Source organism: Rhinopithecus bieti, unplaced genomic scaffold, assembly GCF_001698545.2.
Source record: "Rhinopithecus bieti isolate Rb0 unplaced genomic scaffold, ASM169854v2 scaffold_2432, whole genome shotgun sequence".
NCBI classification, from domain to species: domain Eukaryota; kingdom Metazoa; phylum Chordata; class Mammalia; order Primates; family Cercopithecidae; genus Rhinopithecus; species Rhinopithecus bieti.
The window spans coordinates 1,079,340-1,097,481 of NW_016804136.1; the positions used below are offsets into that span (position 1 = coordinate 1,079,340).

At 48.6% G+C, this 18,142-nt stretch overlaps 1 protein-coding gene across 1 annotated transcript; it reads left to right on the forward strand.

Annotated features, from left to right (window-relative positions):
- Positions 1-6,480: 6,480 nt before the first annotated feature.
- PSMD2 (proteasome 26S subunit ubiquitin receptor, non-ATPase 2) lies at positions 6,481-16,451 on the forward strand. The gene is made up of 21 exons (XM_017866097.1): positions 6,481-6,779; positions 7,227-7,283; positions 7,661-7,825; positions 8,936-9,057; positions 9,246-9,470; positions 9,763-9,921; positions 10,072-10,216; positions 10,397-10,457; positions 10,704-10,850; positions 11,027-11,133; positions 11,331-11,458; positions 11,688-11,775; positions 13,201-13,363; positions 13,487-13,588; positions 13,783-13,928; positions 14,183-14,266; positions 14,796-14,964; positions 15,053-15,147; positions 15,331-15,457; positions 15,854-15,972; positions 16,109-16,451. The coding sequence occupies exons 1-21, from the start codon at positions 6,645-6,647 to the stop codon at positions 16,289-16,291; spliced, it is 2,727 nt and encodes a 908-aa protein (XP_017721586.1). The 5' UTR covers positions 6,481-6,644; the 3' UTR covers positions 16,292-16,451.
- Positions 16,452-18,142: the final 1,691 nt, after the last annotated feature.

The window sequence follows — 18,142 nt, forward strand, 5'->3', positions numbered from 1 at the left end:
CTGTCATGATTCACAAATGGAGAAACCTGATGATTTTCCAATGCCTAGTTCTGGCCTCCAAAGACAGCCCCCAGTGGGTCATTATTATACACAAAGATGGCCTGAAGATGAATGCAAAGCCATTCATTCATTCATTCATTCACGCATGCATGTATTCTGCAAACATTTATCAAGGCTTACCACAAGCCAGGCACTAGGCTGGAGGCTAGGAGCATAAAGATGAATAAGACACAGTTCCAGGCCAGGCACAGTGGCTCATGCCTGTAATTCCAGCACTTTGGGAGGCCGAGGCAGGCAGATAACTTGAGGTCAGGAGTTCGAGACCAGCCTGGCCAACATGGTGAAACCCTGTCTCTACTAAAAACTATAAAAATTAGCGGGGTGTGCTGGTGCATGCCTGTAGTCCCAGTTACTTGGGAGGCTGAAGCAGGAAAATCACCTGAACCCGGGAGGCAGAGGTTGCAGCAAGCTGAGATCTTGCCACTGCACTCCAGCTTGGGCGACAGAGCACAGTTCCTGTCCTCCAAGGGCTCAGAGTCTAGGGAGGGAGAGGTATGTGCCAAGCATGATGAGAGCACAAGGAAGAAACGAATAACCTAAAGGTAGGGTAGGAAAAGCTCCCTGGACTGGTGACATGGAGCTGGAGCTCAGAGGATGGGAGAATTTACTAGCTGACAAACAGTGAAAGGTGTTTCATACAGAAGGAACAACAATGTGAAATGGCCAATCAACTGAAGGGGCAAGGCCTGTTCAGAAATGGTGAAGTGTTTAGAATGATCAAAAGGGGATAAGTGAAAGGGACATAATAACGGATTATGAGTCCGTAGAAGGGTGGTAGTAATAGTAGGTATGAAAAGAGAGAATTTTAAAATCTTCTGTGGGACTAGGTATGAAAGGGAGAAAAGGCCGGGCACAGTGGCTCACACCTGTAATCCCAACATTTTGGGAGGCCGAGGCTGGTGGATCACTTAAGGTCAGGAGTTTGAGACCAGCCTGGCTAACATGGTAAAACCCCGTTTCTACTAAATATACAAAAAATTAGGCCGGGCGTGGTGGCTCATGCCTGTAATCCCAGCACTTTGGGAGGCCAAGGCGGGCAGAGGACACGAGGTCAGGAAGATCGAGTACCATCCTGGCTAACACGGTGAAACCCCGTCTCTACTAAAATACAAAAAATTAGCTGGGCGTGGTGCGGGCGCCTGTGGTCCCAGCTACTCGGGAGGCTGAAGCAGGAGAATCGCTTGAACCTGGGAGGTGGACTTGCAGTGAGCTGAGATGGTGCCACTGCACTGCCAGCCTGGGTGACAGAGCAAAGAACTTCTCTCAACCAAAAAAAAAAAAAAAAAAAAAAAAAAAAAAAAAAAAAGGCCAGTGTGGCGGCACATGCCTGTAATCCCAGCTACTTGGGAGGCTGAGGTAGGAGAATCACTTGAACCTGGGAGGCGGAGGTTGCAGTGAGCTGAGATTGTGCCACTGCACTCCAGCCTGGGCAACAAGAGGGAAACTCTGTCTCAAAAAAGAAAAAGGAAAAAAATAAAATAAAAAAATACAATTCGCTGTCAGTCCCAGGAATTAAGAGTAAGAAGGGCCACAGCACAATCTGGCTGTTTGAAGAATATCTCACAAAGAAAGAAGCAAGCCAGTGGAGACAGTGCAATGCTAAGTGCTGCCAGGAGCATGCCTGCTGTTATGTAAGTGATGGCTTTGGGTTGAACAGTTCTCTGATGTGTGAGCTATCCATAAGATACTATAGCTCTACGGCTTAGGCCGTGTTTGGGGGGCAGCATGGCAGGCTTCCAGATGTAATGTAAGGAAGGAGGACGGTAGGGTCAGGTAATGGGTTGGCCCCGATTGGAGAGCAGTTTGGCCATGAGGCTGGGAGTTTGGTGATATGGTAGGAAGGAGTGCTCCTAGAAAAATACTTTGGATGAAATGAAGTGTGAAGCAGGACATCAGTGTTATCAAGGGGCCTTGAAAAAATGGCCACAGCTGGGCACAGTGACTCACACCTGTAATCCCAGCACTTTGAGAGGCCAAGGTGGGTGGATCACTTGAGATCAGGATTTTGAGATCAGCCTGCCCAACGTGGCAAAACCCCGTCTCCACTAACAATACAAAAATTAGCGCCGGGCACGGTGGCTCAAGCCTGTAATCCCAGCACTTTCGGAGGCCGAGACGGGTGGATCACGGGGTCAGGAGATCGAGACCATCCTGGCTAACATGGTGAAACCCCGTCTCTACTAAAATACGAAAAGATTAGCCGGGCGTGGTGGCGGGCGCCTGTAGTCCCAGCTACTCGGGAGGCTGAGGCAGGAGAATGGCGTGAACCTGGGAGGTGGAGCTTGCAGTGAGCTGAGATCGTGCCACTGCACTCCAGTCTGGGCGACTGAGCAAGACTCCGTCTCAAAAAAAAAAATTAGCCAGCATGGTGGTGGGCACCTGTAATCCCTACTACTCAGGAGGCTAAGGCAGGAGAATCGCTTGAACCCAGGAGGTGGAGGTTGCAGTGAACTGAGATTGCGCCACTGCACTCCAGCCTAGTGACAGAGTGAGACTCCGTCTCCAAAAGAAAAACAAAAGAATGGCCAGACATTTGCATTTGGCAAGAGAAACTTGGAAGCTTGAGGGCTTGGAGGTGGGGAGTAGGGGACAAGAATATTTAACTCACCCTGTAGATTTGAGGTAATTGGAAAATAAAATGACAACTGCCTGCTTTCTAGTTGCCAGGCATCTACCTGGGCACTTTAAATACCTCAGCTCTTTTCTTTTTTTTTTTTTGAGATTGAGTCTCACTCTGTTGCCCAGGCTGGAGTGCAGTGGTGCAATCCTGGCTCACCACAACCTTCGCCTCCCAGGTTCACACCATTCTCCTGCCTCAGCCTCCCAAGTAGCTGGGACTACAGGCGCATGCCACCATATTCAGCTAATTTTTGTATTTTTAGTAGAGACAGAGTTTCACTATGTTGGCCGGACTGATCTCGAACTCCTGACCTCATGATCCACCCGCCTTGGCCTCCCAAAGTGCTGGGATTACAGGCGTGAGCCACCGCTCCCAGCCTCATTTCTTCATAACAACTTACAAGAGAAATACTTTATGATTCACATTTTACAGAAGCAGAAACCAGGCTGAGAGAGATTAGGTAGCTTGCCCAAGCTTCGCGGCTGGTGAATGGCAGAATTTGGTTGTAAATATCAGATCTACCTCTAAAACTTGTGTTCTCCTATGTGTAAAACCCTCAATGTTTTATTTCAAAACATTTCAAACCTACAAAAATGTTGAAACATACTACAACACCTATTCATTTACTCTTCATCTGCAGTCACCTGAGCTTTATTAAAGCCACATCACCTTACCTCCTCTAAGGTACTGGCTGGGGTGTGACTGGTATGTGGCACAAAATCTGCGATCTGATAGAAGTCATGGGGCTGGGCACGGTGGCTCACACCTGTAATTCCAACACTTTGGGAGGCTGAGATGGGCGGATCACCTGAGGTCAGGAGTTCAAGACCAGCCTGGCCAACATGGTGAAACCCCGTCTCCACCAAAAATACAAATATTAGCTGGGCAAGTTGGCGCGTGCCTATAATCCCAGCTACTCGGGAGGCTGAGGCAGGAGAATCACTTGAACCCAGGAGGCGGAGATTGCAGTGAGCCGAGATCGCGCCATTACACTCCAGCTTGGGCAACAGAGTAAGACTCCGTCTCAAAAAACAAAAGAAAGAAAAAAAGAAAGAAAAGAAAAAAAAGAAGTCATGGATAAAGAGGAGATTTAGAAAAAATCCCTCTACAGATGACTGAAGAAAGCGTGAAAATGTATGGACACCGTGAAGCCAGAGATAGAATAGGCAGAACAGTTATGGACTGTTGAATTTTTGTCTGCAGACCAGCGCTGGGGGAGTCATTGGTAATGGCAATGGAAGTTTATGCCTAGAATCCAAACACTGAGTGGAAAAGAGCAACAGGTATTTAAAATGGATTCAGACCTTTACTTCTGTATCTACACGAACATTTAGCCAACATTCATTCAGTGCTATGTTGTACTAGGTGTCTTTTACTCTTCAATGTGTCAGAACCCATAAAATAAGATTCCTAGAAGACTCCTGAGTGTTCCCACTAGGTGAAAGGGAGAAGAGTTACTTCCTTTTTTCTCACCTTACACACACACACACACACACACACACACACACACACACACACAGCTGAAGAAGAAACTCTGAGCTGGGCGCAGTGGCTCAGGCCTGTAATCCCAGCACACTTTGGGAGGCCAAGACGGGCGGATCACGAGGTCACGAGATCGAGACCATCCCGGCTAACACGGTGAAACCCCGTCTCTACTAAAAATACAAAAAATTAGTCGGGCGTGGTGGCGGGCACCTGTAGTCCCAGCTACTGGAAAGGCTGAGGCAGGAGAATGGCGTGAACCCGGGAGGCGGAGCTTGCAGTGAGCCGAGATCGCGCCACTGCACTCTGGCCTGGGCAACAAAGCGAGACTCCCTCTCAAAAAAAGAAAAAAGAAGAAACTTTGGGGTTTGCCTAAAACAGTCGAGGGCTTTGAAGACTGGAAGACTGAGCTTTAAATCCTGATTCGGCCGGGCGCGGTGGCTCACGCTTGTAATCCCAGCACTTTGGGAGGCTGAGGCGGGCGGATCATCTGTGTTCGGGAGTTGGAGACCAGACTGACCAACAGGGCGAAACCCCGTCTCTACTAAAAATACAAAAATTAGCTGGGCGTGGTGGCACATGTGTAATCCCCAACTACTTGGGAAGCTGAGGCAGGAGAATCGCTTGAACCCGGGAGGCGGAGGTTGTGGTGAGCCGAGATTTCGCCATTGCACTCCAGCCTGGGCAACAGGAGAGAAACACTTTCTCAAAATACATAAATAAATAAAATAAAAAATAAATCCTCATTCTACTACTTGATATGATCTCCTCTGTAAAATGGACCTAACCCTACCAATCTCAAAAGGTTGTAAGAAGTGCATGGATTCACTCAAAAGCAGTCCTGACATAAGCGCGTCAGTCACACTCCTCTAAGACTTCACAGGGAAAGACGAGAAGACAGCGGAGGAAGACCTTGTCTTGTTCTGCTTTTAACTCCAGAACTTGGCGGGAAGCACAGGGCTTTATTGATCCATTTCGACTCCACCTCGCTCCCCAAAGTATTTAAAATGGTAGCCACGGGAATAGCAGAGTATTCTCTTTCAACTGCGGAAGAATATCAAATGAGGTTAATAGGCCGGGCGCAGAGGCTCACGCCTGTAATCCCAACAGTTTGGGAGGCCAAGGCAGGCGGATCACCACGTCAGGAGTTCCAGACCGGCCTGACAAACACGGTGAAACCCTGTCTCTACTAAAAATACAAAAATTAGCCAGGCGTGGTGGTACGTGACTGTAATCCCCAGCTACTTGAGAGGCTGAGGCAGAAGAATCGCTTGAACCTGGGAGGCGGAGGTTGCAGTGAGCCGAGATCGCGCCACTGCACTCCAGCCTGGGTGACAGAGAGAGACTCTATCTCAAAAAAAAAAAAAAAAAAAGTAGTTTTAGCGGGTCTGTCATGATTCACAAATAGAGAAACCTGATGATTTTCCAATGCCTAGTTCTGGCCTCCAAAGACAGCCCCCAGTGGGTCATTATTATACACAAAGATGGCCTGAAGATGAATGCAAAGCCATTCATTCATTCATTCATTCATTCATTCACGCATGCATGCACTCTGCAAATATTTATCAAGGCCTACCACAAGCCAGGCACTAGGCTGGAGGCTAGGAGCATAAAGATGAATAAGACACAGTTCCAGGCCAGGCACAGTGGCTCATGCCTGTAATTCCAGCACTTTGGGAGGCCGAGGCAGGCAGATAACTTGAGGTCAGGAGTTCGAGACCAGCCTGGCCAACATAGTGAAACCCCCGTCTCTACTAAAAAATACAAAAATTAGCTGGGCTTGGTGGCGGGCGCCTGTAATCCCAGCTATTAGGCTGAGGCACGAGAATCGCCTGAACTCGGTATGGGGAGGTTGCAGTGAGCTGAGATCGCGCTACTGCACTCCAGCCTGGGCGAGAGAGCGAGTCTCCTCAAAAGCAACAACAATAACAAAGCCAAATGAAGTTAATATTTCACAGTGGTGTAGGGCTAGACACAGTTACACAGACTTTATACAGGCGGCAATCAAGCGTCCTGGACTTCAAGAAATCTAGTTTGTCTGTCGCGCCACGCAGCCAACTGGAGTGTCACTGTGGATCCCATTTACACCGTTATGAGAAAAACCTATGGCCAAGGAAAACTCGGTATCTCGGGTCGCAAACCGACCATCTACGGCAGCGGGCAGCGAGCGTACCCAAACGCCACACGGCGAAGTCCCGCTGGTTGCAGGAAACTCCGAAGACGTCGGGGGCTCGGAGTGCCTATGGCGCGGGGGAGGCTGGGAATTGTAGTCTCCGCCTGCCTCCGAGGGCGGGGTCAGGGGCGGGGCTCTCAGGCCGTGTGGGTGGATGGGTCGCCGAGCGTCCCCGGCTCGCCCCGGCGTTTCCGGTCGCGGGTGGCCTCTGGAGGAGGAGGGGCGCTGCGGCCGACGCGCGCGAGGCGGTGTGGGAAAAAGGGCGGTGCGAGCGGATGCGCGCGCAGCGGGCCGGCAGTGGCGGCGGAGATGGAGGAGGGAGGCCGGGACAAGGCGCCGGTGCAGCCCCAGCAGCCCCCAGCGGCGGCCCCCGGCGGCACGGACGAGAAGCCGAGCGGCAAGGAGCGGCGGGATGCTGGGGACAAGGACAAAGAACAGGAGCTGGTGAGGCGCGACCCCGAGAGCCGGCGGAGGAGGCCGCGGGGCTGAGTCACGGCGGCCCCGCAGGCCTCAGGCCCGACACCCAACGACCCCACCGCACCAGGGAGAGGGCGGTTGGGGCGACCCTCGGGACTCCCGGCACCCTGCCTCTCTGCTCCTCATTCTCCGTTCCGCGCTGTCACCTCCGCCGTCCCCACCAACCCTCACCACCGCCGCGTGAGGTGGACTCGGGCGGGTCATTGTCACCTCCGTTTCCTAGAATGGCTTTCAAGTAGAGCCTGGTTCAGAACCTAGGCTGATTTCCCACCAGGGCTTCCTATTCCCACTGTTTCCTTGTCCACCTGGCCCCTCCTAAGAAGGCAGGCTTATTCTCCACCTGCCCCGGGTAAGTGGGAGGAGGACGTCTTTGGGATTCATTCTCTTCATGAGCTGCTTCTCCCAACCCTCCAGTCTGAGGAGGACAAACAGCTTCAAGATGAACTGGAGATGCTCGTGGAACGACTGGGGGTGAGTCACGATGTTAACATGATTCGGTGCATGTTTGGATCTTTCCCACTTGTTTGTTTTATTCTGTTTTGAGGCAACTGCTGTGTACGGTGGACTGTATTTTAGGGTCAGTGTTATGATGATGTTGGAAGGCAGGAGAGTTACAAAGGGTATTCGTACAGTTTTGCAGCTTTCTCTTGTGGGAGAAGCAGAGTTCTTAACTCTTAACTTGGGTCATTTGTTTTTGTGCCAGGCAGGGTGCAGGGAGTTGAGGAATCACAGATGAATGAATAAGACACAGCTATTTCCTTGGAGGAGTTGTTAAGTTAAATATCTTTGTATTATGACTTGAAGGGGTGTGACTCCTTTTTTTCTGAGCCCTGTCTTCTCTTGATCAGGAGAAGGACACATCCCTGTATCGACCAGCGCTGGAGGAATTGCGAAGGCAAATTCGTTCTTCTACAACTTCCATGACTTCAGTGCCCAAGCCTCTCAAATTTCTGCGTCCACACTATGGCAAACTGAAGGAAATCTATGAGAACATGGCCCCTGGGGAGAATAAGGTAAAACAGTTTCAAACCTGGTGGAGGCCTAGTTTAGGAATTCCTTTTTACCCAGACCATGGGGGGACTCATTGTGAGTCACAGGCAGCCTGATAGACCTAAGCCCTGATCTATTTGAGCAGAGTTCATCACAGTCAAAATATCCACAAAAGAGCTGAAAGTAAGATCAACTTCTCAGAAGACACCGTTTCTGTTATTTGTATTGAACTTTGGGGTTTCATTATAATGGTTAATTTTTAACTTATGTTTAACCTTGATTTTTCTCTTTCCTTCTATCCCATGCACATTCATTTATCTCTAAGATATGTTCCACATTCAGTCACTTCTGTGCTTGCTGGTACAACCCTCATCCTGGAAATGTTCAGTTTTTGCATGGGCTATTGCAGCACCTCTTGACTGATGTTGCTTTTGTCCTTTGTTCCTACACAGTCTGTCTCTTATGTAGCAGCTATTGTGATCTTTCTCAGTTATGGGTCTTTTCTGCTTAAAACCTTTTAATTGTTTATAATTGCCATTAAAGTAAAATTGAGAGCCTCCATTTTTCTCCACATTATCCCTTCTTTATCACCCTTCAGCTGTGTTAGTTTAAAAGGAAGATAGTGGCTGGGTGTGGTAGCTCACACCTGTAACCCTAGCACTTTGGGAGGCCGAGGGGGTGGATCACCTGAGGTCAGGAGTTTGAGACCAGCCTGGCCAACATGGTGAAACCCTGTCTCTACTAAAATACAAAAAAAAAAAAAAAAAAATTTAACTGAGTGTGGTGGTGGGCGCCTGTAATCCCAGCTACTCAGGAGGCTGAGGCAGGAGAATTGCTTGAACCCTGGAGGCAGAGGTTGCAGTGAGCCGAGTGCACCATTGCACTCCAGCACTCCATCACTCCATCCTGAGAGCGAAACTGCATCTCAAAAAAAATAAATAAATAAAATGGAGATAGCAACACCAACCTTGGTTTTTGTGAGGTTTAGCTTAGATAACGTGTTAAATTTCTAGTACAGAGATTGGTATATAGTTAATAGTTAAATTTTGGAGATAACGATCTTGATTCCACAATGCATGTTCCCTTTATGCTGGACTGTTGGGTTTGACTTCAAAGGACTGTTTTCTTTATAGCGTTTTGCTGCTGACATCATCTCTGTTTTGGCCATGACCATGAGTGGGGAGCGCGAGTGCCTCAAGTATCGGCTAGTGGGCTCCCAGGAGGAATTGGCATCATGGGGTCATGAGTATGTCAGGTAAGATCTTTCTTCTTGGGAATCTGAAGGGAGCTTTGAGGCTCTGAGATAATTCAGAATTCTCTTGTGGAGTACCATCTGTCTTGGAGTATCAGTGTATTGAATTTCCCAGACACTGGATTCCTTGACCCGCAGAGAAGTGCTTCCCCTGAAGCTGTGCTCCCTTAATCGTCTGGGTGTATCTGTAGGCATCTGGCAGGAGAAGTGGCTAAGGAGTGGCAGGAGCTGGATGACGCGGAGAAGGTCCAGCGGGAGCCACTGCTCACTCTGGTGAAGGAAATTGTCCCCTACAACATGGCCCACAATGCAGAGCATGAGGCCTGTGACCTGCTTATGGAAATTGAGCAGGTGGACATGCTCGAGAAGGACATTGATGAGAATGCATATGCAAAGGTCTGCCTTTATCTTACCAGGTGAGTGAACATGATAGGGATGGGTGGCAGGCATGCCCTCCTCAGCACCTCTCTCAATTGTGCCTCCTCTATTTTCCCAGAGCATTTGCTCAAGCATAACATCACGCTGTAGTTAATCTGTTGATGTCTGTGAGTTTCTTGAGGACAGAGACTTTGTGTCTTCTTAGTACTAACATCTAGCACAGTGCCTGGTGTGTAGTAGGTATTCATTATTTATTTTGGGTAAGTGAATTCAATGGGGAAAATGAGTGCCTGGCACTTTCTGAATTCTTTGTTACTTTTACTTTTGTAGTTGTGTGAATTACGTGCCTGAGCCTGAGAACTCAGCCCTACTGCGTTGTGCCCTGGGTGTGTTCCGAAAGTTTAGCCGGTTCCCTGAAGCTCTGAGATTGGCATTGATGCTCAATGACATGGAGTTGGTAGAAGACATCTTTACCTCCTGCAAGGATGTGTATGTAGGGAAGAAGCTGGCAAAGAGATAAGCTCACCAATAGGACATTTGCATAAAGAGCTGGGACTTGTAGTTTCTGGTTAGGGCTTGAGGGGTTTTCCTGTGCCCTTAGTGGGCAGTGGTGAGCAGATGTACGGACTCTCTCCACAGGGTAGTACAGAAACAGATGGCATTCATGCTAGGCCGGCATGGGGTGTTCCTGGAGCTGAGTGAAGACGTTGAGGAGTATGAGGACCTGACAGAGATCATGTCCAATGTACAGCTCAACAGCAACTTCTTGGCCTTAGCTCGGGAGGTGAGACTGCTCTTTTTTCATCAAGGCCTTTTTTTATCATAATTCTACCTGCCATTTCACCTCGCCGACTATACCTCTGACTAGACTCTCCTTGATTAGAATTGCCATTCAGTGGGATAGCAGAAGGGACAGCTGGGGGAGTTCTAGGGGAGCAGTTGTGACCCTCTGACTTCTCTTCAGCTGGACATCATGGAGCCCAAGGTGCCTGATGACATCTACAAAACCCACCTAGAGAACAACAGTGAGTAGCCCTCTCTGTGTATGGGAGTTGGGGTATTGTAGTTACGCCCCTTGTATTGGGAGTGATGGCTTGGCCAACATGCTTATCCTACTGAGTTCAGAATCCCCATGAACTTTTTTTCAGGTCACTGCTTGGGGGTATAGGTAGAGGATACTAAAGGACTAGTTCAGAACCAGAAACCAGCTGCCATGCTGTGTTTCTTTCCTGTCCTAGCTGAAACCTTCTTTCCTCTCCCTCCTGTTACAGGGTTTGGGGGCAGTGGCTCTCAGGTGGACTCTGCCCGCATGAACCTGGCCTCCTCTTTTGTGAATGGCTTTGTGAATGCAGCTTTTGGCCAAGACAAGCTGCTAACAGATGATGGCAACAAATGGCTTTACAAGAACAAGGACCATGGTATAATTCCGTTCCTGCTTTATCTTTTGTTTTGCTTTGATCACTTCTTTTGTCCTCTTGGAGTCATAAGTTATCTGACAAGGGATCCACCGTGCAGTTCTTTGGAGAGCTCTTTATAATAACAGGATCCTCAGGATAGGACCATTTTAAGACTAATAGATTCTTCTCTGGTATAGGAATGTTGAGTGCAGCTGCATCTCTTGGGATGATTCTGCTGTGGGATGTGGATGGTGGCCTCACCCAGATTGACAAGTACCTGTACTCCTCTGAGGACTACATTAAGGTTCGTCTGCATACAGCCTGCTTATGGGGACTTCCCCCTTCCATATTCTAGTGCCTAGCAGTGCCTCTCTTGCACTGGTGAGGTCTGCCCAGTTTTTAACTCCAGTTAAGGTGGGTGCTGCAGTGAGGCCCATGTAGCATCCTTTGTGGTGAGGAAGGTAGAGTATCCTGAGTGAAGAATCTGTTTACTCTTTGTAGTCAGGAGCTCTTCTTGCCTGTGGCATAGTGAACTCTGGGGTCCGGAATGAGTGTGACCCTGCTCTGGCACTGCTCTCAGACTATGTTCTCCACAACAGCAACACCATGAGACTTGGTTCCATCTTTGGGTAAGGTTCCTCACTTTTCTTTCTGGTAGTGCTCAGCCTGTACACTCTGGAGAACAGGAACTGGGCCCTTTTCACCTATATTGCCAAGGGCTACCACTATGCCTACTGGGTATCTGACTCTTGGTGAATGTTTGTCGAAATGGTGAATGAATGACCGATTCTCTTTTTGTTCTTTTCTTGCTGCATCCTTGGGTATGTGTTGGGGACCGCCTCCCCATGGCTTTTGCAGGCTAGGCTTGGCCTATGCTGGCTCAAATCGTGAAGATGTCCTAACACTGCTGCTGCCTGTGATGGGAGATTCAAAGTCCAGTATGGAGGTAAGTAGAGGCTATTGAGCATTTAGAGTAAGTAGGGAAGGTGCTTTGAGTCCTACTTTCTGTGATAAATAATGAAAAAGAAGTAAGTGTGTGCATGTGTGCATACGTATACACGCCTCTTTGTGTGTATTGAGGGGAGTCACCTCAGTGAAACCCCTTGATGTGGGATTCTAAGCCTCTGGTGGTTTTAAGGCTAAAGAGTTAACATTTTAGGCCTGGTGCAGTGGCTCGTGCCTATAATCCCAGCACTTTGGGAGGCTGAAGTGGGCAGATCACTTGAGTCCAGCAGTTTGAGACCAATCTGGGCAAGACTGTGAAACCCCATCTCTACCAAAAATACACAGAAAAATTAGCTGGGTGTGGTGGCACTCGCCGATAGTCCCAGCTACTAGGGAGGCTGAGGTGGGAGAATTGCTTGAACCTGGAGGTGGAGGTTGCAGTGAGCTAAGATTGTGCCACTGCACTCCAGCCTGGGTGACAGAGTGAGACCCTGTCTTTAAAAAAAAAAAACAACAAAAGTTAACATTTTAGTATTGCGTTCTGTCCCTTGGAATGTCTGAGAAACTACTTGGACTAGAGTGAAGTGTAACTTAACACAGCCTGGGGTTGATGATTCTCCTTAGTATTGTAGACATTGGTCAGCCTTAAATGTTCATACTTGTGCAGCATCATTAATGGATAAATATAGCATGGTGGCTAGTGGTATAGGTTTTAGAGTCAGAAAGACTTGAGTTCAAATCTTGCCACCTCTGCTTATAAGCAGTATGATCTTGAACAAGTAATTCAGTCTCTTCAGGCCATATTTTTCTCATCCATAAACGGGGATAACGGCCAGGTGCGGTGGCTCAAGCCTGTAATCCCAGCACTTTGGGAGGCTGAGGCGGGCGGATCACAAAGTCAAGAGATCAAGACCATCCTGTCTAACAAGGTGAAACCCCGTCTCTACTAAATACAAAAATTAGCTGGGCATGGTGGCACGCATCTGTAGTCCCAGCTACTCAGGAGGCTGAGGCAGGAGAATCACTTGAACCCAGGAGGTAGAGGTTGCGGTGAGCCGAGATTGCGCCACTGCACTCCAGCCTGGCGATAGAGTGAGACTCTGTCTCAAAAAAAAAAAAAAAAAAAAAAAAAAAAAAAAAAAAAAAAGGCAGTGCAGGGGATAACCTCAGGACCTGTGATCCTGGGGTTGTCATGAGGGTTAAATGTCGATAGTACGCAAAACAGTTGGCCTAGTGGCTGGCATATAGTATATATTCAATGAGTCATGGCTACTATTGTTATTTTGATCTACCATCAAAAAGGGATTATAAACTAATGTAATTAGAGAGAATATCTTGCAGTGGACTGTAGGAATAGGCTATCTTGAATCAAGACATAAATGTTTTAATAACTTACTGTGTGTAATACTGATTTTCCTACCTCTAGGTGGCAGGTGTGACAGCTCTAGCCTGTGGAATGATAGCAGTGGGGTCCTGCAATGGAGATGTAACTTCCACTATCCTTCAGACCATCATGGAGAAGTCAGAGACTGAGCTCAAGGACACTTATGCTCGTTGGCTTCCTCTTGGACTGGGTCTCAACCACCTGGGTGAGGGGATGTTTCTATTTGGGCAAAGAGCTGACAGTAACTGGATACAACAGGGAGGGTTTATGTGTCAGGCTGTGCTGGATGGAGGCAACTATCCTCTGACCCCTTGAATCTGTCCTGTAGGGAAGGGTGAGGCTATTGAGGCAATCCTGGCTGCACTGGAGGTTGTGTCAGAGCCATTCCGCAGTTTTGCCAACACACTAGTGGATGTGTGTGCATATGCAGGTCTGTGTCTTTATGAGTCTGTCTTGTGCTTCCCCAGTGACTCCTCACTTCTTTCTTGGTCCTTATTTTCAGGTTGTTTCTCCTTTCTCCTTCATTGTGACCTGCTCTAGATTCTTTAGACTTCTACTGTTTTCCAAAGCATTTCCTTGGTAACTTCTCATTTCTGTCCGTTCTCCCTCACCACCCTAATGCAGGCTCTGGGAATGTGCTGAAGGTGCAGCAGCTGCTCCACATTTGTAGTGAACACTTTGACTCCAAAGAGAAGGAGGAAGACAAAGACAAGAAAGAAAAGAAGGACAAGGACAAAAAGGAAGCCCCTGCAGACATGGGAGCACATCAGGTTATATGGGCAGCTGGGCACTTTCAGAGAGGCTCTGAGAAGAGATAAGCATACAGGGAAGCTAGGTTTGGTTTTTGCTTTAGCGCCCCTCTGGGTATTGCCACGTATTGAAATAGCGTGAGACTGGGTTCTGTACGTAAGGGGTAAGGGTGTTCCCCACAGGATGGCTTTTTATTTTCAGATGGGACTTGTGGCAAGGGTGACTGTTTTTTATTCCTTGAGCTTAGTGGGTTCTGGTGTCTCTTCAATTGCAGGGAGTGGCTGTTCTGGGGATTGCCCTTATTGCTATGGGGGAGGAGATTGGTGCAGAGATGGCACTACGAACCTTTGGCCACTTGGTGAGTATAGCGTGAAGAAAATTGGAATATATTGGTTTTGATGACCTGGGGTTCCCCAGCGAAGTTTTCTGATGGGTTTTCTTGGTGGACAGGTGGTCTTTTTGCTGTGCCTTTTCTTTTTTTTCTTTTTTTTTGAAACGGAGTTTCGCTGTTGTTGCTCAGGTTAGAGTGCAATGGCACGGTCTTGGCTCACTGCAACCTCTGCCTCCTGGGTTCAAGTGATACTCCTGCCTCAGCCTCCCAAGTAGCTGGGACTGCAGGCACACACCACCATGCCCAGCTAATTTTTGTATTTTTAGTAAAGACAGGGTTTCACCATGTTGGCCAGGATGGTCTCAATCTCTTGACCTTGTGATCCAACCGCCTCGGCCTCCCAAAGTGCTGGGATTACAGGTGTGAGCCACCGTGCCTGGCCTGCTGTGCCTTTTCTACAGAAGTTAAGACCCCCTTTTACCCATCAGTCCACTCCTGTAATGGAACTTGTTTTTACTGCATTCCCCTTTATTGTTGTATTTTCTTGGATCATCAGCTGAGATACGGGGAGCCTACACTCCGGAGGGCTGTACCTTTAGCACTGGCCCTGATCTCTGTTTCAAATCCACGACTCAACATCCTGGATACCCTAAGCAAATTCTCTCATGATGCTGATCCAGAAGTTTCCTATAACTCCATTTTTGCCATGGGCATGGTGGGCAGTGGTGAGTATCGGGCAGAAGAAGATTATAAACAGATTGGGGGAAGATTTGAGGCCCCTTTTTTCACTTCTGTAATGCTTAACATTTCCAGGTACCAATAATGCCCGTCTGGCTGCAATGCTGCGCCAGTTAGCTCAATATCATGCCAAGGACCCAAACAACCTCTTCATGGTGCGCTTGGCACAGGTAAAGAATAGAACTCTTCTCCACAGAGCATGCTGGGGAAGTATCTGTGGTGATGGAAGGAGGAACATGGAGTGCTGGCCCAGGAGGAAAGATGTGACCACGTGGGAGAGTTCTGTTTGGCTGGGTTAGGCAATGTCTCCTCAGTGGTGACTCTTTACCTCTACTTCCCTCTGTTTTTTTCAGGGCCTAACACATTTAGGGAAGGGTACCCTTACCCTCTGCCCCTACCACAGTGACCGGCAGCTTATGAGTCAAGTGGCCGTGGCTGGGCTGCTTACTGTGCTTGTCTCTTTCCTGGATGTTCGAAACAGTGAGTTCCTGTCAGAAAGTGCTCTGACTCCACCCTTCCCAGGACCACTTGGATAATTTAAGTTCAAGACCCTAAGTTAGCTCTGTATCACTCTAAGTTCCTGAGAGTCTTTGGGCCTTTCATCACCCACACTTTCGATCTGGCCCAAAGAGGCTTGAGGGTGGTGTGCCCAGCATCTGCTCCTAAGTCACGGGAAGTGCGATTTTCAAGTCTAAGGGCTGTAAGCAAAGTGAGGTGGGGGTATCTCTGGGTTAGTAGTAGGTTATATGAGGGGAGGAGTATGGATTCAGTCGTATGACTGAGGGGTTAAAGGGTCAGGGCTGAGGTGGGCTCTAGTGTTTCTGGCCAGGCCTGCCCTTTTGTCTCCCAGCTTTTTGTCCTGTCTGCTTCCCTCAGTTATTCTAGGCAAATCACACTATGTATTGTATGGGCTGGTGGCTGCCATGCAGCCCCGAATGCTGGTTACGTTTGATGAGGAACTGCGGCCATTGCCAGTGTCTGTCCGTGTGGGTCAGGTGAGAGGTTGAGTAGAGGGGAGGGCTCAGGCTGTATTCCCAAACTGGAGAATGTACATATACTTGCTTTGCTGAAACTGACGTCGGCAGTGGGTTGTTGCTACTTTTCCATCTTTTCCATTTTCTTACCCTACAGGCAGTGGATGTGGTGGGCCAGGCTGGCAAGCCGAAGACCATCACAGGGTTCCAGACACATACAACCCCAGTGTTGTTGGCCCACGGGGAACGGGCAGAATTGGCCACTGAGGAGTTTCTTCCTGTTACCCCCATTCTGGAAGGTTTTGTTATCCTTCGGAAGAACCCCAATTATGATATCTAAGTGACCACCAGGGGCTCTAAACTGTAGCTGATGTATCAGCAGCCATGCATCCTACTGTCAAGGGTGGACACGGCTGCAGACTTCTGGGGGAATTGTTGCCTCCTGCTCTTTTGTTACTGAGTGAGATAAGGTTGTTCAATAAAGACCTTTATCCCCAAGGCCTCTCTCTGGCTGTTTTCGGGGCTGGAGTCGAAACTAGGGTAAGGAGTGGAAGTGAGAGGACATTGTTTGGAGCAACTCTGAGTCTAGGTTAGCAGTGGGGCTGCCCTGGATGGAAAGAACTGAGCCCCTCCCCTGGGTGGAAAAAACTAAGCCCCTCCTTTCTAACCATCTTCTGTTTGCATTTTCTTAGAACCCTTGAAAAGCCAGTAAATGTAATGGATCTTCTTTTTGTTTTGTTTTGTTTGTGACAGAGTCTCGCTGTGTCCCCAAGGGCGTCATGCAGTGGGGCAATCTCGGCTCACTGCAACCCCCGCCTCCCTGGTTCATGCCCTTCTCCTGCCTCGGCCTCCCGAGTAGCTGGGACTATAGGCGCCCGCCACCATACCTGTCTAATTTTTGTATTTTTAATAGAGACAGGGTTTCACCATGTTGGCCAGGATGGTCTCGAACTCCTGACCTCAGGTGATCCACCTGCCTCGGCCTCCCAAAATGCTGGGATTACAGGTGTAAGCCACCATGCCCAGCCAGTGGATCTTCTTCCTAGGAGATACAAACACAAATTTTTACACAAACTCTTCCAAATAACTTTTTAGGGGGCTTGTGGATCCTGTAAATAACCCCCCCATCCTCACCCTCCATCACCAATACACCCTCTTCAAGCCTATCATCTCCTGACCTTGGGCTAAGGATGCCCAAGAGTGGGCAGCCTCATACTTTTCTAACTTGACTTCTGTGCTACTGAATGAAGGGGACATCTTTACCTCCCGCAACCCTCTGTCTCTCTTGGAAGGCTGCTATTTGAGGGATCTGATCATGTTAACATCTTCTAGGATGTCCTTGTAGAAAGTGGATTCAAGAAGGCTTGACCCTCAGTCTCCCAAGTAGGTAAGGTAGGGCTACAGGTGTGTACCTCCACATCTGGCTTGTTTTGTTTTCTGTTTTTTTTTTTTAGAAATAGTCTCACTCTTATCACTCAGTCTGGAGTGCAGTGGCACAGTCATAGTTCACTGTAGCCTCAAACTCCTGGATTCAAGTGATCCTCCTGACTCAGCCTCCCATGTAGTAACTAGGACTATAGGCATGAGCCACCACACCTGGCCTATTTTATTTTGTAGAGGTGGGGTTTTGCTATGTTGCCCACTCTGGTCTCAATCTCTTGGCTTCAAGGGATCCTTCCGCCTCAGCCTCCCAAAGTGTTGGGATCACAGACATGAGCCAGTGTGCCTGGCCAGTTATTTATTTATTTATTTTTTGAGACAGAGTCTCGCTCTGTCGCCCAGGCTGGAGTGCAGTGGTGCGATCTCAGCTCACTGCAGCCTTGGTGTCTGGGATTCAAGTGACTGCCCTGCCTTGGCCTCCTGAGTAGTTGGGACTATAGGCATGCGCCACCATGCCCTGCTAATTTTTGTATTTTTAGTAGAGACGGGGTTTCATCATGTTTGTCAGGGTGGTCTCGATCTGACCTTGTGATCTACCTGCCTTGGCCTCACAAAGTGCTGGGATTACAGGCGTAAGCCACCGTGCCTGGCCCAGTTATTTTATTACTAAAGTTTTTTAGAGACAAAGTTTCACTTTGTGGCCCAGGCTGGAGTGCAGTGGCATGATCAGAGCTCACTGCAGCCTTGAACTTCTAGGCTCAAGTGATCCTCCCACATCAGCCTCTCAGGTAGCTGGGATTACAGGCATGAG